This window comes from Mustelus asterias, chromosome 6 (assembly GCF_964213995.1).
Source record: "Mustelus asterias chromosome 6, sMusAst1.hap1.1, whole genome shotgun sequence".
NCBI lineage: Eukaryota > Metazoa > Chordata > Chondrichthyes > Carcharhiniformes > Triakidae > Mustelus > Mustelus asterias.
In genome coordinates, this window is record NC_135806.1 from 130,933,503 (window position 1) to 130,957,694 (window position 24,192).

The 24,192-nt window shown below is 46.2% G+C and overlaps 1 protein-coding gene across 1 annotated transcript in view; it reads left to right on the top strand.

Moving 5' to 3' along the window:
• The window catches only part of LOC144494687 (uncharacterized), a 42,605-nt gene extending 21,563 nt beyond the window's left edge, over window positions 1–21,042 (top strand). The window contains exons 3-6 of the mRNA XM_078213888.1: window positions 7,335–7,477; window positions 8,062–8,188; window positions 8,965–9,209; window positions 20,036–21,042. Coding sequence (XP_078070014.1) covers window positions 7,335–7,477; window positions 8,062–8,188; window positions 8,965–9,209; window positions 20,036–20,090 — 570 coding nt within the window. The 3' untranslated portion in view covers window positions 20,091–21,042. The remainder of the gene's footprint in view (window positions 1–7,334; window positions 7,478–8,061; window positions 8,189–8,964; window positions 9,210–20,035) is intronic.
• Window positions 21,043–24,192: the final 3,150 nt, after the last annotated feature.

The following is a 24,192-nucleotide window of genomic DNA, read 5'->3' on the forward strand; positions in this document are numbered from 1 at the left end:
ACTTCATAAAGCATCTTGGGAGTTTCTGACCTGGATTGCAAGTTAATTACAGTATCCAGGGCTGGGCCTGTGAGCGACAAGTGATGCTCATGCCACATAAATGTCGGGCAATGATCAACTCCAACATGAGAGAGCGGTAGGAGTGGGAGAGATTCGTGCTGAGCCATGCTTGATGTGAAGTGGCGTTCCTCAAGGTATAACCCCCTGATGAGAGACTAGAGACCTATTCCAAGACTTACTAGCTATGGAAGCAGACAAAAGTCTGCCTTTGCACACTCAAGGTGCTGCATTATTATTGAGAGTGGAATGAGACTACGTTTGTAGGGCTAGTACATGTATGCAAGAGACTAAGTTAAAATGTTTACAAGAGTCTTCAGCAAAACATGACAACTGAATGATCCTGACTGGGCTTTTCCCAAGGTTGCCAGCATAAATATCACTACCCAGCCAATTTGGCTCACTCTGCATGGCATTAAGATGCGCTTGGCTGCATTAGATAAAGCAAAGACTATTGGTCTTAGCAACATCTTGGCTGTTGTGCTGAAAGCCCATGTTCCATAGCCAACCGCCACACAATCAACATGGCGAAGCTACAACAGAGGGCTACACACATACTAAAGAGCGGAAGTGTCATGCTACATTCAGAGCTAAGTGATCCCACAACCACTATATCAGCAGTCATCCGCAATCCTTCCACATCCAATCGTAAATGGTGGAGGGCAATTAAGGCAGTTTCACAAATATCCACATTCTCAGTGCTGGAGGAGCCCAGTACGTCAACGCAAAAGACAAAATGGGCAAGGTAAAATTCTGGCCACAAAGTTTGAGGTCACCGACTCAAGAACAGCTTCTTTCCTGCTGCTGTCAGAGTTTTGAATGGACCGACCTTGCACTAAGTTGATCTTTCTCTACACTCTAGCTATGACTGTAACACTACATTCTGCACCCTCTCCGTTCCTTCTCCCCTATGTACTCTATGAACGGTATGCTTTGTCTGTACAGCACACAAGAAACAATAAGTTAAAGCTAAAGTAAGTTTTATTTATTAGTGTCATGAGTAAGGCTTACATTAACACTGCAACGAAGTTACTGTGAAACTCCTCTCGTCGCCACATTCTGGCACCCGTTCGGGTCAATGCACCTAACCAGCACGTCTTTCAGACTGTGGGAGGAAAACGGAGCACCCAGAGGAAACTCATACAGACACAGGGAGGGCATGCAAACTCCACACAGACAGTGACCCAAGGCGGAAATCGAACCCGGGTCCCGGGCGCTGTGAGGCAGCAGTGCTAACCACTGTGCCGCCACTTGTATACTAATACATGTGACAATAATAAACCAAATCAAATCAAAGTCTGAGAGGACAGAGCTGGTTTGAAAGTGAGTTTTGATTCATGGAAGAAACCAACAAGCCAGCAGCAAAAATAGAAAATGCTGGAAAATCTCAGCAGGTCTGACAGCATCTGTGGAGAGAGACTACAGCCAACGTTTTGAGTCAGGATGACCCTTTGTCAGAGCTGGAGCCAGCAGCCTCGGCAGAAGATTGATTCACAAAAAGAACAGCACCTGGAACAGCACCTATGGAGAAATATCCTGAGGTCTTTTTTTTAATATCAGTAAGGGTGGCACAGTGGTTAGCATTGCTGCCTCACAGACCAGGGACTCGGATTTGATTCCTGGCTTGGGAGACTGTAGAATCATAGAATCCCTACAATGCAGAAGGGGGCCATTCAGCCCATCGAGTCTGCACCGACCACAATCCCACCCAGGCCCCATTCCCATAACCCCACATATTTATCCTGATAATCTCCCTAACACTAGGATCAATTTAGCATGGCCAGTCAACCTAACCCGCACATCTTTGGACTGTGGGAGGAAACCGGAGCACCCGGAGGAAACCCACACAGACATGGGAAGAACGTGCAAACTCCACACAGTGACTCGAGGCTGGAATTCAACCCGGGTCCCTGGCGCTGTGAGGCAGCAGTGCTAACCACTGTGCCGACTGTCTGCGCAGAATCTGCACATTCTCCCCGTGTCTGCGTGGGTTTCCTGCAGGAGCTCTGGTTTCCTCTCACAGTTCGAAAGACGTGCTGGTTAGGTGCATCGACCACGCTAAATTTTCCCTCAGTGTACCCAAACAGGCGCTGGAGTGTGGTGACTAAGGAATTTTCACAGTAACTTGTTTGCGAAAGGATATATTGGCCTTGGAGGGAGTACAGAGAAGGTTCACCAGGTTGATACCGGAGATGAGGGGGTTAGCTTATGAAGAGAGATTGAGTAGATTGGGCCTGTACTCGTTGGAGTTTAGAAGGCTGAGGGGAGATCTTATAGAGACATATAAGATAATGAAGGGGCTAGACAGGGTAGAGGCAGAGAGATTCTTTCCACTTAGAAAGGAAACAAGAACTAGAGGACACAGCCTCAAAATAAGGGGGAGACAGTTTAGAACAGAGTTGAGGAGGAACTTCTTCTCTCAGAGGGTAGTGAATCTCTGGAATTCTCTGCCCATTGAAGCAGTGGAGGCTACCTCGTTAAATATGTTTAAGTCACAGGTAGATAGATTTCTGATCAATAATGGAATTGAGGGTTATGGGGAGCGGGCGGGTAAGTGGAACTAAACCACTATCAGATCAGCCATGATCTTATTGAATGGCGGGGCAGGCTCGAGGGGCTGGATGGCCTACTCCTGCTCCTATTTCTTATGTTCTTATGTTCTTAAGTGTTAATATAAGCCTACTTGCGACACTAATAAATAAACGATTTAAAAATGGGTTGTCTGGGTTCCTGTGCATCTTCCAGCGGTCAGCAGAGGGCCTCCTCACCATCAAAGGAAACAGCTCAGCCTTGGCGATGTGATTTCGCCTTGGCGATGGTGTAAAAGTGCTGGCGTGCCAAAGTGGTGTTTTGTTCTCTGCTCCGGACAAACATGCACGGAAGTGGTTTCCACAGTAACAAACACCGCTGGCCAGTAGTGTCACCGTGTAGTGGGTACACGTGAAACAGCTGGAACAGCAGCGATAACCACAAAATATATCCGGACAAAACCACGATGATTATTCCTTCTCTATTAGATACCTTTTGCAGCAGCAATGGCTTAGTGCTTCCCACACTTGCAAAGTTGTGCAAAGTTCACCTACTTTCTCCAATCCTGCCAGTAATTGTTTAGATGTGGAGATGCTGGCGTTGGACTGGGGTAAACACAGTAAGAGGTTTCATAACACCAGGTTAAAGTCCAACAGGTTTATTTGGTAGCAAAAGCCACACAAGCTTTCGGAGCCTTAAACCCCTTCTTCAGGTGAGTGGGAATTCTGTTCACAAACAGGGCATATAAAGACACAAACTCAATTTACAGAATAATGTTGGAATGCGAATACTTACAGCTAATCAAGTCTTTAAGATACAAACAATGTGACTGGAGAGAGCATCAAGACAGGCTAAAGAGATGTGTATTGTCTCCAGACAGGACAGCCAGTGAGACTCTGCAGGTCCAGGCAAGCTGTGAGGATTACAGATAGTGTGACATGAACCCAATATCCCGGTTGAGGCCGTCCTCATGTGTGCGGAACTTGGCTATCAGTTTCTGCTCAGCAACTCTGCGCCGTCGTGTGTTGTGAAGGCCGCCTTGGAGAACACTTACCCGAATATCAGAGGCCGAATGTCCGTGACCGCTGAAGTGCTCCCCAACCGGAAGAGAACAGTCTTGCCTGGTGATTGTCGAGTGGTGTTCATTCATCCGTTATCGCAGCGTCTGCATGATTTCCCCAATGTACCATGCCTCGGGACATCCTTTCCTGCAGCGTATCTGGTAGACAACGTTGGCCGAGTTGCAAGAGTATGTGCCGTGTACCTGGTGGATGGTGTTCTCACGTGAGATGATGGCATCCGTGTCGATGATCCGGCACGTCTTGCGGAGGTTGCTGTGGCAGGGTTGTGTGGTGTCGTGGTCACTGTTCTCCTGAAGGCTGGGTAGTTTGCTGCGGACAATGGTCTGTTTGAGGTTGTGCGGTTGTTTGAAGGCAAGAAGTGGGGGTGTGGGGATGGCCTTGGCGAGATGTTCGTCTTCATCAATGACACGTTGAAGGCTCCGGAGGAGATGCCGTAGCTTCTCCGCTCCAGGGAAGTACTGGACGACGAAGGGTATTCTGTCCGCCATGTCCCGTGTTTGTCTTCTGAGGAGGTCAGTGCGGTTTTTCACTGTGGCGCGTCGGAACTGTTGATCGATGAGTCGAGCGCCATATCCTGTTCTTATGAGGGCATCTTTCAACGTCTGGAGGTGTCTGTTGCGATCCTCCTCATCCGAGCAGATCCTGTGTATACGGAGGGCTTGTCCGTAGGGGATGGCTTCTTTAACATGTTTAGGGTAGAAGCTGGAGAAGTGGAGCATCGTGAGGTTATCCGTGGGCCTGCGGTATAGTGACATATACGGTATATACATATCCACCACCAATCCACCAGGTACACGGTACATACTCTTGCAACTCGGCCAACGTTGTCTACCTGATACTCTGCAGGAAAGGATGTCCCGAGGCATGGTACATTGGGGAAACCATGCAGACGCTGCGACAACGGATGAATGAACACTGCTCGACAATCACCAGGCAAGACTGTTCTCTTCCTGTTGGGGAGCACTTCAGCGGTCACGGGCATTCGGCCTCTGATATTCGGGTAAGCGTTCTCCAAGGCGACCTTCACGACACACGACGGCACAGAGTTGCTGAGCAGAAACTGATAGCCAAGTTCCGCACACATGAGGACGGCCTCAACTGAGATATTGGGTTCACGTCACACTATCTGTAATCCCCACAGCTTGCCTGGACCTGCAGAGTCTCACTGGCTGTCCTGTCTAGAAACAATACACATCTCTTTAGCCTGTCTTGATGCTCTCTCCACTCACATTGTTTGTATCTTAAAGACTTGATTCGCTGTAAGTATTCGCATTCCAATCATTATTCTGTAAATTGAGTTTGTGTCTTTATATGCCCTGTTTGTGAACAGAATTCCCACTCACCTGAAGAAGGGGTTTAATGCTCCGAAAGCTTGTGTGGCTTTTGCTACCAAATAAATCTGTTGGACTTCAACCTGGTGTTGTTAAACTTCTTACAGTAATTGTTTAGAGCAGTGGTTCCCAAAGGGTGTGGCGCGCCACACTGGTGCGGCAAGAGAGGATGGCAAGTGTGCCAGGAAGATTCAAGGACAATCAAAGAAACATTTAAACATAGAACATAGAACATAGAACATTACAGCGCAGAACAGGCCCTTCGGCCCACGATGTTGCACCGACCAGTTAAAAAAAAACTGTGACCCTCCAACCTAAACCAATTTCTTTTCGTCCATGAACCTATCTACGGATCTCTTAAACGCCCCCAAACTAGGCGCATTTACTACTGATGCTGGCAGGGCATTCCAATCCCTCACCACCCTCTGGGTAAAGAACCTACCCCTGACATCGGTTCTATAACTACCCCCCCTCAATTTAAAGCCATGCTCCCTCGTGCTGGATTTCTCCATCAGAGGAAAAAGGCTATCACTATCCACCCTATCTAAACCTCTAATCATCTTATATGTTTCAATAAGATCCCCTCTTAGCCGCCGCCTTTCCAGCGAAAACAATCCCAAATCCCTCAGCCTCTCCTCATAGGATCTCCCCTCCATACCAGGCAACATCCTGGTAAACCTCCTCTGCACCCTCTCCAAAGCCTCCACATCCTTCCTGTAATGTGGGGACCAGAACTGCACACAGTACTCCAAGTGCGGCCGCACCAGAGTTGTGTACAGTTGCAACATAACGCTACGACTCCTAAATTCAATCCCCCTACCAATAAACGCCAAGACACCATATGCCTTCTTAACAACCTTATCTACTTGATTCCCAACTTTCAGGGATCTATGCACACATACACCTAGATCCCTCTGCTCCTCCACACTATTCAAAGTCCTCCCGTTAGCCCTATACTCAACACATCTGTTATTCCTACCAAAGTGAATTACCTCACACTTCTCCGCATTAAACTCCATCCGCCACCTCTCGGCCCAACTTTGCAACCTGTCTAAGTCTTCCTGCAAACTACGACACCCTTCCTCACTGTCTACCACACCACCGACTTTGGTGTCATCAGCAAATTTGCTAATCCACCCAACTATACCCTCATCCAGATCATTAATAAATATTACAAACAGCAGTGGCCCCAAAACAGATCCCTGAGGTACACCACTTGTAACCGCACTCCATGATGAATATTTACTATCAACCACCACCCTCTGTTTCCTATCCGCTAGCCAATTCCTGATCCAATTTCCTAGATCACCCCCAATCCCATACATCTGCATTTTCTGCAGAAGCCTACCATGGTGAACCTTATCAAACGCCTTACTAAAATCCATATATACCACGTCCACTGCCTTGCCCCCATCCACCTCCTTGGTCACTTTCTCAAAAAACTCAATAAGGTTAGTAAGGCACGACCTACCTGCCACAAAACCATGCTGACTATCACCTATCAATTCATTACTCTCCAAATAACTATAAATCCTATCCCTTATAATTTTTTCCAACATCTTGCCGACAACAGAAGTGAGACTCACCGGTCTATAATTCCCGGGGAAGTCTCTGTTCCCCTTCTTAAACAATGGGACAACATTCGCTAACCTCCAATCTTCTGGTACTATACCAGAGGCCAACGACGACCTGAAGATCAGAGCCAGAGGCTCTGCAATCACTTCTCTTGCCTCCCAGAGAATCCTTGGATAAATCCCATCCGGACCAGGGGATTTATCTATTTTCAGACCCTCCAGAATATCCTGCACATCCTCCTTATCAACTGTAATACTGTCTATTCTACTCCCTTGCAACCCAGTGTCCTCCTCAGCTATATTCATGTCCCCTTGCGTGAACACCGAAGAGAAATATTGGTTCAATGCTTCACCAATCTCCTCCGGTTCCACACATAACTTCCCTCTGCCATCTATAACTGGCCCTAAACTTGCCCTAACCAACCTTCTGTTCTTGACATACCTATAGAACGCCTTAGGATTCTCTTTAACCCTATCCGCCAAAGTCTTCTCATGTCCCCTTTTAGCCCTTCTAAGCTGGATTAGATATTTTTCCAAAGTGATTGTTTTATACTTTCTGGATGTCCCATGATCATATTATAAAGTAGTTGTGTTCTATGTTATGAATCACGCACTGCTAGGAGTTGTTTTATTTTGTTTTTTGACTTGTCAATAAAAAATTCTGTGTGGCCGTGAGCAAATTTTTATTCCAAAAGTTCGGCCCAGTGAAAAAAGTTTGGGAACCACTGGTTTAGGGAAACAAGGTTTTTTCTTCCTTTCAGGCGAAGAAAGAAGTAAAATCTGCAATCACTCCAGAAATTAATTATGTTTCACGCCTGATGAGGTTAAAGCTACTATCGAACATAACTTGCAACGCCGGATACAAAGCCACATGCCTTGAAAAGATCAACAGTGAAATAGCCAGGTAACTTAAACACGTGGGCAACAATGAAACTCGCTCCTTTTGTGAAAATTAAGCCTTTTTTCTCTCTCTGACAGAATTATTAAATCATAGAACCGCAAGAGCCATTCGGCCCGGCGGGCCTATACTGGCTCGCTGCACTAGAGCCCGTGCTCCTCTTTCTCTCGTCCTCCAAATGTTTCCTTTACAAGTGGATGGTTTCTTTCATTTCAATAGAGGGGACTGGCCGAGAGACAGGTCTGTAAATGACCGGGAGACAAAGGCGAGCTTTGAGCCGGATGGATCTTAATTCTACCCTCGGAACTTGAGCTGCAACCTGCAGCAGCGGGAGATAATGCACAGACTGAGACCCGATCTCTTCCCTCCTGCTGAGTGCAATCGCAGTTTCCTTCCAAAGTGAAGGGATTGATTCTTTTCTCGCTCCACACGTAATCCTCCCCCCACCAACCCCCCACCCCCTGCAGATCCTGGCTAGTTAAAATCCCTGGATAGCTAGGGAGGGAGAGAGAGAGAGAGAGTGTGTGTGTGTGTGTGTGATTGACTGGCTGGCTACAAGCCTTGGCAATTACCCGAGACCCAACACAAAGCCCCGTTTGTGGCCGTGTCTTTTTCCAACCCACACCGAGAGAGAGGGGAGGGAGGGTAAAGTGTCTAAGAGTCCATAGGAGTCCACATCTACCTTGCTCAGCTGTAGGCACACACCACTCCAGAAAGGTAAGTGGTCTTTAAACCGCATAAATAGAAACAAATCTATATTCAAAATCCTGCAAATTAAAAAAAGAAGCAACTGTATCTTAGCGAGCAATCTTCAATGTAACATATATCGCTGCTCCAGCCAATTATGTTTTAAATCTGCATAATTTAAGACTATCCAAAGCTAATTTGGAAATAAAGGCTATAGTTAGGCTATAGTTATTCAATTATGCTTTTTTTCAGTCTTGTTTGCATATATTCTTGCCATTGAATGTGCTTTCCCCCTCTTTAATTCTCACAAGAGCAGTCATTACAGATATATATGTATATATATATGTTATTTTTGCTTGTTTTTTTTCAAGAAATCTGGATTGCTATATGAATTGGTAGCGTAGCAACCACCCTGTCTGGCTGAGAATGACTGACGAAAGAGTGATCGACCCACACTCCTGCCTGGGTTGCAAGACTATCCGTGTGTAATAGATTGGCTTTCAGTTAATAAAGAATTCAATGGCTTGTGTCGTTCCCAAGCTCACGTCTGAGTTGGTGGACGTGGATGTCGAATTCATTCAGAAATTATTCCTAAATTGTTTTTCTTTTTTAAAGTAAATATTTGGGTTACAAGAAGGAGTTACAAAATTGAAATCAGCCTGTTTTTTGTCCAGAGGTTGCGAAGTTGTTATGTGTTATATGTAATGTATTATGTAGTATGTATTACATATGACAGATGTTATGTTATATGTGTCTCTGAGATACAATATGTCGATAAAGGATCTTTGCCATCTTCTGTTCCACAGTTAAAGATGAGAATGCTCACTACTTTTCTGCTTCTGAGCTCTCTGCTTCTTGCCCAAGCCATGCCTGCCAATCGTATGTCTTGCTACAAAAAGCTGCTGAAGGGTCAAAGAAGCTGCCACAACATCCCCGCTGGGACCGAGCACTTGCGACCCATTGACAAGGGGCTGGTGGATCACTTCTGGGCCGGGGACGACTGCGAGGTCGTCTGCTATTGCAATTTCCAAGAATTGCTTTGTTGTCCCAAGTAAGTCGCTCCTGTTACAAACACCGCCAGCAGCATAACTCACAGCACCGCCAGGGGGAGCAGCTTTAACACAACCACTAAACTTGTGAACAGTGCCAGGAGTAAATGAGTCACTTACCAAACTAGTACACACTTTTATTTTCCCTGTACTGTACTGCGATTCGCTGATAAATACTGCCAAATCTAGTTTAATAATGATACTGAATATTTATAATTCGCTCTTCCCTACAACACCAATTCTATGTATACATGGAGAGTCTTTTAGCTTATTACCCAACATCCCAGTGGCACAGAGGACATCACAGTTACACAGCGGTTAGCACTGCTGCCTCGCAGCACCAGGGACCCGGGTTCAATTCCCGGCTTGGGTCACTGTCTGTGTGGAGTTTGTACGTCCTCCCCGTATCTGCATGGGTTTCCTCCGGGTGCTCCGGTTTCCTCCCACAGTCCGAAAGACGTGCTGGTTAGGTGCATCAGCTATGATAAACTCTCCTTCAGTGTACCCGAACAGGCGCCGGAGTGTGGCAACTAGGGGATTTTCACATTAACTTCATTGCAGTGTTAATGTAAACCTACTTGTGACACTAATAAATAAAATAAACACCCTCAGGCCCTTCCCTCAGAGGAGCTTTCACGTGCAATGAGTTACTTGTAAGTAATTTGCATTAAAAAATGCCTATTATCCCCTGTACCTGAAGTGTTTACCAGCCAATAATGTAATCACAGAATCATACAGTGCACAAGAGACCCTTTGGCCCATCGAGTCTACACCGACATGTGTGAAACACCTGGGCGGAATTCTCCCAAAAGAATTCTAAGTGTTGAATTTGGGGGAAAACTGGAGTAATTCACGCTGGGTTTTTCACTGGGAGTTCACATTCGAATCTCCCACACTCTATGCAATGCAGAAGCCACCAACGTGAATATCATTAGATTACAGGGGGCTGGGTCTATTCCCACCCAAGAGGCTGAAACCAGCAGGCCTCTGCACATGAGCAGTGGCCCCGAACCACATCCAGCCAATGTACAGACGTCACCTAGTTTAATGTTATTCCTGTTTGAGGGATTTGTTTCAATTCTGTTTATCTACATAAAGTCACCAGCCCAGACTTTGTGGTCAGTGCTGAGGAATGGCTCTTCCTCTTACTTAGAGCTGAAATCAGACAGTTAATGGTCCTTTGAGCAGTGAATTACTGGCCCTGAACTGCCAAGCTCCAGGGGAGTGGTACCCGGGGGGGGGGGGGGGGGGGGTACCCCAGATGATGTCTGGGGGACCGGTTGGAAGTCCCAACACAAGGACAGGAATTGCCTGGGAAGTTTAAACTTCTGATGCAACCCTATGCTGGGTTCCATCTGAAATTCCAATTTAAATGAGAGACTTTGGATGATTCTGACTCTCTTCGCAGAATAGTTACCCAGGAAAAAAATTAGGAATTTAAACCACTTTTAACTCCCGGGCAACTATAGTATTGACTGCCTCCTTAACCCCACCCACCCCCCCTCCTCCCCCAGTATGCCCAACTATCTAGATGAACCCCATGATTAATCTCCAACCCCTCCCCACCTGACCACCCTCCTGATCCCCCAACCACCTCGTGACACCCCCAAACTCCCACTGAACTCCAAGACTACCCCCCTGCTTCCACAACTAACACCCATATCCCCGTCACCACCCCCCCTTCACCCTCCCAGTCCCGCAACTAATCCCTGACCCGACCCCAACTATACGCCCAAACAGCACCTCCCTCCTCCCAGTACCCCACCACTACTTCCCCCACTCCGTCTTATTCCCCCCTTCTCAAAGTGGCTGGGATATTTAAACCTACTTGCTTTAAGGCTTCCTTTCCTCTGACTCTGCTATTCCATATGGAAGGCCTTGGGAACCCGCTACACTGCATTTTTCTGAGGAGGCCTGAGTCAGAAGCTTGGATGCAAGATGTGCAGCTGGACTCCAGCATCTGTAAAAAGGAGTGGAATAGGGGTGGCATGGTGGCACAGTGGTTAGCACTGCTGCCTCACAGCGCCAGGGACCCGGGTTCAATTCTGGTCTTGGGTGGCTGTTTGTGCGGAGTTTGCACATTCTCTCTGTGTCTGTGTGGGCTTCCTCCAGGTGCTCGGGTTTCCTCCCACACTCCAAAGGTGTGCAGGTTAAGTGGATTGGCCATGCTAAATTGCCCCTTGGTGTCCAAAGATGTGTAGGTTAGGTGGATTAGCTATGCTAAATACAAGAGGTTACAGGGGTGGGTCTAGGTAGGTGATGGCCTAGTGGTATTATCACTCGACTATTAATCCAGAAACTCAGCTAATGTTTCGGGGACCCGGGTTCGAATCCCTCCACGGCAGCCGGTGGAATTTGAATTCAATTTTTAAAAATCTGGAATTAAGAATCTGCCGATGACCATGAAACTATTGTTGATTGTCGGAAAAACCCATCTGGTTCACTAATGTCCTTTAAGGAAGGTAATCTGCCATCCTTACCCAGTCTGGCCTACATGTGATTCTAGAGCCATAGCAATGCGATTGACTCTTATCTGCCGTCGGGCAACTTGGGATGGGCAATAAATGCTGGCCCAGCCAGTGACGCCCATGTCCCACAAATTAATTTTTTAAAAGATGCTTTTAAGGAGAGTTGCTGCAGACTTGATGGACTGAATGGCCTCCTTCTGCACTATTGGGGTTCTATTGTAGTCCAACTGCGGCATTCCTTGGAAGTTCTGGCCAATAGTTACAAGGGAGCCTTTACAGCATGGCACCTTGCACAGGAGATCTGTGGCTTGAGCAGCAGGACAAGCAATGTAATGTCCAGCCTCTAAAGTTGTCACTGAGATAGATAGAATCTAACATTTAAAATACGTATGAAAAATATTGTGATTCCATACAAGGGTTTCCATTGAATGTGCTATTTCCTTCTTTTTAATTTCTCACAAAAACAATTATAAAATTGTATTTTTGTTTGTTTTTCAAGAAATCCAGACATAATATGAATTGGTAATATAACAACCACCCTGTCTTGCTTAGAATGAATGATTACATCAGGAAATATCAGTTAATTCATTGTACAATTGTATAGAAAGCAAAATAGAGGGAAAGAGATGGAAAGGCAAAGTCAAAATAATTTAATTTTTAAAAAATCTCAAACAATAATTAAATTCTGAAAGAATGAGATTCCACTCTTATAAGAGTAAACTTCCAGTGCCAAAGAGATTGTTTGACATTAATTGAGACTTATCATGGCGTTAGAAATTCACGAACGTTTGAAAGCACCAGCCTAACCTTTTCTGTCATGTTTAGTGGGTAACTGGTGAGTAATGCCACAACTTTATGCCATTACATGGATCTCAATGCCAAGTCTACTGTGGACATTGGATCCAAAGGTTGTGGAGATGGAGAGCAAATCACACCTGGAGAACCATGTGCAATTTTGCCATATTTAAGGCAGGATACACTCGCCTGGGAGACAGTTCAGCAAAGGTCCACTGGCTTGCAATGAGAAGATTATCTTATGATGAGGGGCTGAGTAAATTAAGTCTATATTCCCAAGAGTTCAGAAGAATGAGAGGTAATCTCCTTGAAATATTCAAGCTTCGGAAGGAATTTGACAGGGTAGAGAGAGAGAGAGAGGTTGTTTCTACTGGCTGAGGAATTGAGAACAAGGGAAACAGTCTGATCATAATATGTAGAAGCAGAAGTAGGCCACTCAGCCCATCGAGTCTGCTCAGCCATTCAATGAGATCACGACTGATCTGAAATAATGGGGGCGATTCTCCCAAAAGTGCTGAATTGGTGGCAAAACTGTTCTAGATCACGACTGTTTTGTCAGTTCAACTTCACACTCGAATCTCCCCACTCTGTGCACTGCAGAGGTCCCAATCGTGAATCTCAGTGGGGCGGAGTCTATTCACACCCGGAATTTGACAGTTCTGGAACTCTGCGCGTGCGCAGTGGCCCCGATCTGTCAGTCTCCCCGTTTGCTGGTCAGCTCGATTGCTGGCCAACCTTGGACCCCTGCAGTGCTGCCCTCCATCCCCTCCCCACCCCCACAGCCCGATCGTAGCCCCCACAACAATTCCCAGGCCAGCCCTGACCGCCCCCCCCCCCCTGCCCCGGAGTGTCCCGATGTCCAGCCCCCCACACCCAGCAGTGGCGATCCCCCCACCCCCTCACCCCAGCAGACCCCCCTCTCAGGGTTAAACCGCCTCTGGGAGACAGCCCCCCCCCCCCACCCCGGCAGATCAACCCCCCCCCCTCCCCAGCCCACCCCAATCGCTGCCCTCCCTCCCTCCATCCCAGACTGATCCTGTCTGCAGAGTGGCAGCAGGGCCCCCCACTCCCACCGTTTGCCCCGCTCACAGTAGGTCCCACCCCCTTGTCACTGCCTGATGCACGATGGGCAGTGCCAGTGTGCCTCCTGGGCACTTTGCCCCTTGGGCAGGGCCAGAGGGCACAGGCTGGCACTGCCAGGGTGCCCATGCCCAGAGGGCACCACCCCTCCCACCGCCTGACCCCCTGGGAGGCCCCAGTTGCCCCCCCTTCATTCCGATGGGGTCTCCCACTAGTTCCCCGAATGTGGGGAGCTACTCTAAACCCCGCCGGAGTGAAGTACTCCTGGCGGGATGGGAGATTCAATCGGGACCGGCAAGTTCCCGATAATGAAATGCTAAGCATATTTAAACGCCAGTTTCCAGCGTGGTCCGGACTCTGACTGTTCTCCGGCTTTGGGAGATGCGCGTATGTTCCCGGCACATGTCCAAATCCCAGAAAAAGGTTGATGACGCGCATCTCCCAGCCTGACCCGCCAGAAAAGTTGCAGGTCGCGATGGGAGAATCGTCCAGAATAATCCTCAACTCCACTTTCCTGCCTTATCCCCATAACTCCATGGTGGGCGGCACGGTGGCACAGTGGTTAGCACTGCTGCCTCACAGCTCCAGGGACCCAGGTTCGATTCCCGGCTTGGGTCACTGTCTGTGTGGAGTTTGCACGTTCTCCCCGTGTCTGCGTGGGTTTCCTCCGGGTGCTCCGGTTTCCTCCCACAGTCTGAAAGACGTGCTGGTTAGGTGCATTGACCCGAACAGGTGCTGGAGTGTGGCGACTGGGGGAATTTCACAGTAACTTCATTGCAGCGTTAATGCCTTACTTGTGAATAATAAATAAACAATAAATAAACCCTTGATCCCCTGATTGATTAAAAATCTGTCTAGCTCAGCCTTGAACATACTCAACGACCCAGCCTCTACAGCCTTCTGCAGTAAAGAATTCCACTGATTCACTACCCTCTGAGAGAAGAAATTCCTCCTCATCGCCTTCATAAATGGGTGACCCCCTTACAGTGAGATTATGCCCTCTGATCCTCGGTTCAGTCACAAGAGGAAATGGCCGCTCAGCATCGACCCTGTTAAGCCCCCTGATAATCCGATATATCTCAGTAAAGTCGCCTCTCATTCTTCTAAACTCCAGTGACTACAAGCCCAGCCTACTCAATCTCTCCTCATAAGAAAATCCCTCCGGGATCAACTGAGTGAACCTCCTCTGGACTTCCTCCAACACCAATATATCTTTCTTTAAATAAAGGGACCAAAACTGCCTACAGTCCAACTAGTACCTTATATAGTTTTAGCAAGACTTCCCCATTTTTCTACTCCCTTCCCTTTGAAATAAAGGCCAATGTTCCATTTGCCTTCCTTGTTACCTGCTGAACTTTCATGCCAGCTTTTTGTGATCCATGCATGAGGACCACAAACCCCCCTGTGCTTCAGTCTTTCTCCATTTAAATAATATTCAGCTCCTTTATTCTTCCTACCAAAGTGCATGACTTCACGTTATATTCCATCTGTCAAGTTTCAGGGTAAGGGGCCAATAATTTACGTCTGAGATATTTCTTCACTCAAAGGGTTGTGAATCTACAGAGGATTGTGGATGTGCCTTCATTGAATACAATTAAAACTGAGATAGATAGACTTTTGGGGGGGGCGATTCTCCCAATTTGATTTGATTTGATTTATTATTGTCACATGTATTAACATACAGTGAAAAGTATTGTTTCTTGCACGCTACACAGACAAAACATACCGTTCATAGACAAGGAAAGGAGAGAGTGCAGAATGTAGTGTTCCAGTCATAGCTCGGGTGTAGAGAAAGATCTCCAAGTGCTTAACCTCTAAGTGCTAAATTTGCAGGAAAACTGGTGTAAATCACGATTGTTTTTTCAGTGGGAGTTCAGACTGCAATCTCCCACACTCTGTGCAATGCAGAGGTCACACTCGAGAAACTCATTATAAGCTCAGGGTGTGGGGCCTATTCACGCCAGAGTCTGAAAGTTCCGGAACTCTGCGCATACACACTGGCCCTGAACTGTCAGCCTGCACGTTGCTGACCACTTCAATTACTGGCCAGCAAGGGACCTTCCACAGTGCCATCCTCCCCCATGGCCCGATCTCGGCCCCCACGAGCATTTCCAGGCTAGCCCCGACCCCCAATCCCCCCCATCCAGGAGTGCCCTGATCTCCAACACCCCTCCACCCACCCCCCCCCCCCCCCGCCCCCCACCCAACCCCCCCACCCCAGCAGTGATGATTCCTCCCCCGGCAGATCCTCCCCATGGGAGTCAGACACCCCCCCACCCCCGACAGACACCCCCAAGATTAAAAATAGATTTAAATGATTTACCTGCTGTTCCCGCCGGTTTCCAGCATGGTCCCGACTGTGCCAGATATCTGAATCTACCCTGTCTAATTCTGTTAGAATTTTATAAATTTCTATGAGATCCCCTCTCACTCTGTAAACTCCAATGAATATAATCCTAGCCAGTCTTTCCTCATGTGACAGACCTGCTATCCCAGGAATCAGCCTGGTAAACCTTCGCTGCACTCCCTCAGATAAGAACGCCAAAACTGCATACAATACTCCAGGTGTGGCCTCACCAATACACTGTACAATTGCAGTTAAACATCCCTATTTCTAAACTCAAATCCTCAAATTTAATGGGCTATCTGGTCTACTCTTGCTCCTATGTCCGTTCTTAAAAGCGGACAACATCCTGGTTTCTGTGTTTGAATGCACACGTACAGACTCACTATCCAATCTACTCCATAAGAAGAGTGAAGACCAATAATCTCATTGTTATTCTTCATGCAAAGTCTGGGCCTTGGATTTGACAGGCACTATACACATGCATCCTTCAGTTCTCTGATTCTCACCTTCAATGCATCCTCTCCTTTCTTTATTCCTTCAACCAACCACCCTCAAACTCTCTCTCTCCAAGTCTTTCCACCTTTAAAAACCTTCTCCAAATCTATCCTCTCTGCCAAGATTTTAGTGGCCTACTCATTCCTTCCCCCAATGTCTAGACAACTGCTCGTTTAGCTATAATTACTTTCTTTCTGTTCCCTTTGTAAAGTGCCCCGAGACATTTTCAACATCAAACATGCTACATGTATGCAACAACCTGCATTCAAGGCATTTTGAGACATTTTTGAGTGACATTGTAAGAGTCTTTTATTTTCTTTAACTGTGTAATTGATAGACAATTAGTGACACAGATAGATTATGTTAAAATCAGCAATGGACAACAATAACTTCTATCCATGTAGCACTCTTTAAGGGACCCAAAACCTGTCACAAAGAATTATCAAACAAAATTTGACACCAAATCATACAAGGAGGTTCAAGGGCCGATGTGCAAAAGCTTGACTGAAGAGGTAAATGTGGCCTAAAGGAGGAAAGTGAGCTAGAGAGGAGGAGAGTTATAGAGAGGGAATTCGAGAGGATGGAGCCTCAAGAGCTTAAGGCACGGCCACGAAGGGTGGAGTAAGTAAAACCAGGGATGTGCAAGAGGCTAAAATGAATGAAACGTGGAGATCTCAGAGGTTTGTGGGGCCAGAGGAGATTACAGAGATAGGCCATGGAGAGATTTGGAAAATAAAGATGAGAATTTTAAAATCGAGGTATTGGCAGACTGTCAGCCGATACACATCCCTGACAAGCGCACAGAACGTGGTGTAGGTTAGGACATGGGCAGCAGAGATTTGAACAAATTAAAGTTGACAGAGGGTCATCCAGGAGTGTGTTGGAATAGTTAAGTCTGGAGGTAACAAAGGAATGGAGGAGGATTTCAGCACCAGCTGAAGTGGGGCGGGGGTGGAGTTGGAAATAGGGGGCCTTAGTGGGGATATGTGGTCAGCAGTTCACCTTGGTCAAATACAACAGAAAGGCAGAAACAGGCTCTTTTAGCCTCAGCGAATAGGCAAGGAGAGAGGTGGAGTGAATGACAAGGGACTGAAGAGGTCCAACATCAAACATTCTGTCACACACACATTCACAATGCCAAGTGCATTACTTTATCTGGATCCCTATTGAAAACCTGGGAGGCAAAGAAAAATTCAAAATTCCACCTAATTTTAGATAAGAAATCTGGGAAGTTCTTCCCCAAACACTTTAAGCAATCAAATCCAGTCCAGGAGATCGCTGGTCCTCATCATGCTCCGCAGCACCACTTTTAGTATGAGGTGATCTCAGCACCGGCTAGAATCAGATCCAGCTCTCTCTCTCGAAGTATTTCAGTAAATCGGTAGCCACTGGATGAACTGCTAGCCTATCTCAGGGGCTCACTATTCTCCAGGAGAAGACCAGTGGTCAGGAATCACAGAATTGCATTTGTGTCGGAAGAGATGAGCACTAATTTTATGGAAATGAGTATGTTGGTGAAGTCTACCGCCCTAACCAATCCTGCAATGAATAACTACTGTGTATTTATAGAGTCATAAAGGTTTGCAGCACGGAAACAGGCCATTCGGCCCAACTTGTCCGTGCCGCCCTTTTTTTAACCACGAAGCTAGTTCCAATTGCCCGTGTTTGGCCCATGTCCCTCTATACCCATCTTACCCATTTAACTGTCTATTATATCCTTCACCAATGCATAGAGAAAATGGCAAGGAACCTGTTAAATCACGCAAACGTTTGAGTTTCATCTTAAGCCTGAAAGTTATGGAAATCTGAATGTCCTAAGTCGACACACTTCACAGCAATTAGATTAAATGCTCTATGAGATCTCTGGCACAGCAACAGTTCCTGAAATTAATTCAAAGTTCAGTGAATTCTATTTATTAACTCATAGAATCCCTACAGTCCATTCGACCCATCGAGTTTGCACTGACCGCAATCCCACCTAGACCCTTTCCCCATTACCCTACCTATTTAACCTGACACTGAGGGGAAATTTAGCAATGGCCAATCAACCTAACACGCACATCTTTGAAGTGTGGGAGGAACCCGGAGCACCCGGAGGAAACCCACGCAGACACAGGGAGAATGTGCAAACTCCACACAGTCAGTGACCCGAGGCCAGAATTGAACTCGGGTCCCTGGCGCTGTGAGGCGGCAGTGCTAACCACTGTGCCACCATGCCACCCATTCTCATAACTCATTGATACGAAGCCGAGCATGTCATTGTGTGGTCACTCACAGCTTGCAGCCATGTCATGTATATGTACAGATTTTAGCTAAGCAATTACAAAGAGATTAAATAAGAGATTACAAATTTAATCCGGTTTCATTGAATTCTGTTAAATTGTATTTTTTAACATGAATATTTGAGCATTATAATTTATAAGTTTCATGTCTTTTGAAAGAAATGCTACTTTTTCATTCAAACCTAAGTGAATAACCTCACGTTCGCCCACATTACACTCCATCTGCCACCTTATTGCCCCTTCACTTAACCTGTCTGTTTTGCTTTGTGTTCCCCTCACAACTTACATTTCTACCTAGCTTTGTATTGACAGCAAACCTGGAACTCCCTCCCTAACAGCACTGTGGGTGTACCTACACCACATGGACTGCAGCAGTTCAAGAAGGCAGCTCACCACCATCCTTCTCAAGGGCAACTAGAGATGGGCAACAAGGGCTGGCCTAACCAGTGATGCCCTCATCCTGTGAAAGAATGTTTAAAAACTTAAGATCTCTGTCTCTTTGTCTAAGTCTTTAACATAGATGGTAATTGACTCTTCCACCCTAGGAAAAAGCTTCTGACTATCTTTATAGTGCAGTCTCTATAATCCACATCACTGCTGAGCAGACAAAGGATAGTGAACGAAGCCCAGTCCACCACACAAACCAGCCTCCCATCCACCAACTCCACCCACACCTCCCACCGCCGAGGAAAAGGCCTTTTGTTTCGGGCGGTTCCCTTCCTTTTAAGGAGCTGCCCCTTTTGAGTTGTCCCTGAGTTAATTTGATTTTGTTTAATTGGTTGGACCATAAAAGAGGTCCTTGATTAAGAGACCAATTGATGGGCCAATCAGGGAGACTCTACTTTGTGTATAACCGGGAGTGTCAGTTCCTCTGGCACTCCTGAAGGCAGACTGCTGACTGATAGCACTCTGTGTACTGCTGTTGGAATTGTATATAAAGGGATTCTGGTGAAGGGACTTCTGCCTATGTGAACTTATTACACTAACCTTGGGTAGAACATTGAGTTGTTGTGTCCCTGTGCAAGACAAGGGAGGAAGCAGTCCCCACAATCGCAATACAGCAAATCCACAACTGGAATCATTTGTGTGTGCTTGTGTGGATGCAGCATGAAGATAGGACTGCAGTCGGGTGCTATGCCTTCCAGAGTTGGAGAAGTCTGTTAAAATTAACTAACACCACTCATTAACTAGCTCCATTCATTGATCATCAGTGATTAGCACCAACCATTAACTGGTGCCACTTGTTAACCATCGCCACTCAATTATTGCCGACAGTATTTGTCAAAGCTGACATGTCACCTTAAAGGAACTGTTGACATTTAACAGCATTTCACCTGACCACCAATCTTGTTCTGTTTCAGGGACATTTTCTTTGGACCAAAGATTTCTTTTGTGATTCCTTGCAATTCTCAATAAGAAGGAAATCTAACAACAGCAGGAAAGCCTTTTACCATCTGGAATCAAATGAAGGATTAAGTGCTTCCCTGTGTACAGAACACTTCTAACTTTTGTTTAGAAACCTATATAGGTTGTGACTCACTGTACAAGAGTTGTAATGTCCTATGAGCAATTGTAAAATAATGTTCTATGTTTGTAGACCCAAACGAATAGAAACTAGAAGCAGGATTAGGCCATTCAGCCCTTTGAGCCTGCTCCGCCATTCATTTTGATCATGGCTGATCATCGAATTCAATATCCTGATCCTCCATTCCCCCTTGATCCCATTAGCCCCAAGAGCTATATCCAATTTCTTCTTGAAATCAGACAACATTTTGGCCTCAACTACTTTCTGTGGTCGTGAATTCCACAGATTCTGGGTGAAGAAATTTCTCCTCAGTCCTAAAAGGTCCCTTCTCCTCAAACTATGACCCCTAGTTCTGAACTCCCCCACCATCGGGGACATTCTTTCTGAATCTACCCTGTCTAACCCTGTTAGATAATGTCAGCACTAAAATACACTCAGTTGTACACATGCTTCAATGTAGCCTTTGAATCAACAGCTTCTGTTGCCCTTCTCACAAGATGGTCGTATATTGTTATTTAGCAGCAGTCATTTTTAACAGGCATACTTTTAATTTCTTGCTGCTAAAAGAACAAGCTCAAATGCACATAAATTACTGATATTTATCCGAACTAATTCTGTAATTCTGTCTTGATCCTGCACAGCTTGTCTTCCCAGCAACTATGAACTTACCTGTTCCAAAATGTACATTCAAGTAACACTTATCAGTGCTGTTATTATTTGTGACATCTTAAAACTTAATATAAAAACCATTTAGTGCCCCATTTTATAGATTCTCTTACGATATATCAAAGCAATTTTATTGTTATATTGTCATTGTTTTGCAAGATATAATAAAAATACTTAAACAGTTTCAGCTGGTCAAAAGCTTTTTTATTTCAAGAACATTCCGACTCTGATTGTAGTTTTTTTCTCCGTCTGTACACTACTTGCCTGAGTCCTAATTAGAAGCAAATTCTTTTAATGATTCCCCAGACCATTCCCTCTGGGGTAAGGATGGGTTTAAGCAAATTGCGCTAAATGTGGCTAAATGTGGAGAGCAGGGATGGGGATGATTGAGGGCTTTCAGCATCTTGGAGAGCAGTAGAGTAGCAATCAGATCATAGAATCCCTACAGTGCAGAAGGAGGCCGTTCGGCCCATTGAGCCTTCACCGACAACAATCCCACCCTATCCCTGCAACTCCGTGTATTTACCCTGCTAATCCCCCTGACACTAAGGGGCAATTTAGCATGGCCAATCAACCTAACCCGCACATCTTTCAACTGTGGGAGGAAACAGGAGCACCCGGAGGAAACCCAGGCAGACATAGGGAGAGCATGCAGACTCCGCACAGACAGTGACCCAAGCCGGGAATCGAACCTGGGTACTTGGCGCTGTGATAAATCTGCTGGCACTATGCCACCGTGCCGAAACTGGAATACAATTAACCTTCATTTCTCGGGGAGAATTTGTCCGGGCTCCCTGCTCTGGACTGCTGTTGTGTGACCTCTACTGGAAACATAGGGGACTGTTCCATGATCACAAGAAGTTGGTTAAAATGACATGAAGTTGAGTCATGGTTAATAAATGAGTTGGGATTGAAAGGATCATAAGAACATCAGAATGCGGAGCAGCAGTGAGCTATTCGTCCCCTTGAAGCTGCTCCTCCATTCAATAAGATCGTGGCTGATCTGAATGTGGCCCCAGGTTCAATTTGCATCACCTCCAACTCCCCCTCTCCCTGCCTTCATCATCCACCCCCCAGAACTGCGCATAATGCTTCACTCAGCTATCTACAACGATAGACAGGTTATGCTTCTTTTTATTGATTCAATGAGTGCGGGCAACCCTGGCAAGGGCCAGCATTTATTGCCCATCCCTAATTGCCCTTGAGAAGATGGTGGTGAGCTGCCTTCTTGAACCGTTGCAGTCCATGTAGTGTAGGTACGCCCACAGTGCGGTTAGGGAGTGAGTTCTAGGATTTTGAGCCAGCGACAGTGAAGGAGCGGGCAATATATTTCCAAGTCAGGATGGTGAGTGGCTTAGAGGGGATGTTCCCATCGCACAGTGCCCATAGGGCACATGGTGGCACAGTGCTTACCACTGCTGCCTTACAGCGCCAGGAACCCGGGTTTGGCTCCGGCCTTGGGTCACTGTCTGTGTGGAGTTTGCACGTTCTCCCCATGTCTGTGTGGGGGTTTCCTCCGGGTGCTCCGGTTTCCTCCCACAGTCCAAAGATGTGCGATTGACCATGCTAAATTGACCCTTAGTATGAAAGATGTGCAAATTAGTGTGATTTGCAGGGTAAATGCATGGGGTTAAGGGAATGGGGCGGTGGGCTGGGGAGGGGTCAGCCTGGGTAAGATGCTCTGTCAGAGAGTCAGTGCAGACTTGATGGGCCAAATGGCCTCCTTCTGCACTGTAGGGGTTCTATGATCACATAAGGCCTGAGTGCAATGAGATACATGCACTAACCTGGTGTGAACTCATTGCAGAAAAGGAAGTCTTTTAATATCTTTTTTTCAACCTCCAGTAGCTAGCGATTGTTCAGGGCTTTAATTAGGTGAGAAGGTGACTGTTTAGTGAGTTTTTTTTTTAAAGATTTTATCTCTCTAAACAAGGGCAGTAGTTTTAAACTGGTAACGGGGTGGTGTAAGTATTGCGTTAAATTTATAGTTAAACAACTTGACATAATTACAGGCAATTGTTGAGTAAAATTTCTAAACGTGAAAACAAGTTAGTCAAATGAAACTTAATATATGTGGCAAGACGGGTGCTGTGCTGCAGCTGAAGCATGTGGGAGTTGATGGACACCGATGTGACCCAGAGCAACTGCACCTGCACTAAGAGGGTGGATTTTATTAGATTTTTTTCTAAGTCTCGGGCAGGCATGAAACCGGGAGAGTTCCAGATCCGTTTTTTGGTCGTGTTTTTAGGCCCAATCTTAAACACTCCGTCTGCAAAATTTTGGGCGAGTCTGTTTTTCGCTACAGAAGGCAGTGGGCAGGGCTTAACATGCCCAAAAACCTGCAGCTCCGATCGGAGCCTCAAACTGCGCATGCGCAGAAAAAAAACTAAAATAAATCAGCTCCCCTGTTGGATCCCTCCTGGGCCAAATACAGACTCCCTCTGGCCCCCACGGACATTGGACCCCCCCCCCCCACCCCCACCCCACAACCCCCCCCACAACATGACTGATCCCCATATCCCCTGGACCCACTTGTACGTAGCCCCCATCACTCCCTGGCCCCGATGGTTGTCTGACACGACCCCCTCTCCCTCTTTCTCCCCTGCTCCCAATCATGATACAGGCATACATTCACCCCTTAAACTTAAATAATGGCAATTACAAGGATATAAAGTCAGAGTTGGCTGAGGAAAATTGGTTAAATGGGAAGAGAAGCAGTGGCAGCTATTTAAGGAAGTATTTCATAATTCACAATAGTATATATACTCCACTGTGAATGAAAGACACTATGCAAACGATGCACCATCTGTGGCCAACTAATGAAGTGAAGGATGGTATCAAATTGAATGAAAAGAGGTTCAGTGCTGCAAAGATTAGTAATAGGCCAAAGGATTGGGAAAACTTTCGAAATGAGAAAAAGATAACTTTTTTTAAAAATGAGGGAGAAATTAGGGTGTGAAAGAAAACTAGATAGAAAAATAAAAACAGATAGTAAAAGCTCCTATGTGTATATAAAAAGGGAGGTAAAATAAATGTTATTCCCTTAGAGGATGAGACTTAAGAATTAATAATGGGAAATAAAGAAAGGACAGATACATTGAAGATAAATTTTGTATCTATATTCACAGAAGACACAAAGAGAAACTTGAGAGGCATAAAGGAGCTTAAAACAGTCATGATTGCCAGAGAAAAAGTACTGAAATAATTAATGGGACTAATTTGGGCTAGCATGGTGGCACAGTGGTTAGCATTGCTGCCTCACAGCGCCAGGGACCCGAGTTCAATTCCGGTCTTGGGTCACTGTTTGTGTGGAGTTTGCATGTTCTC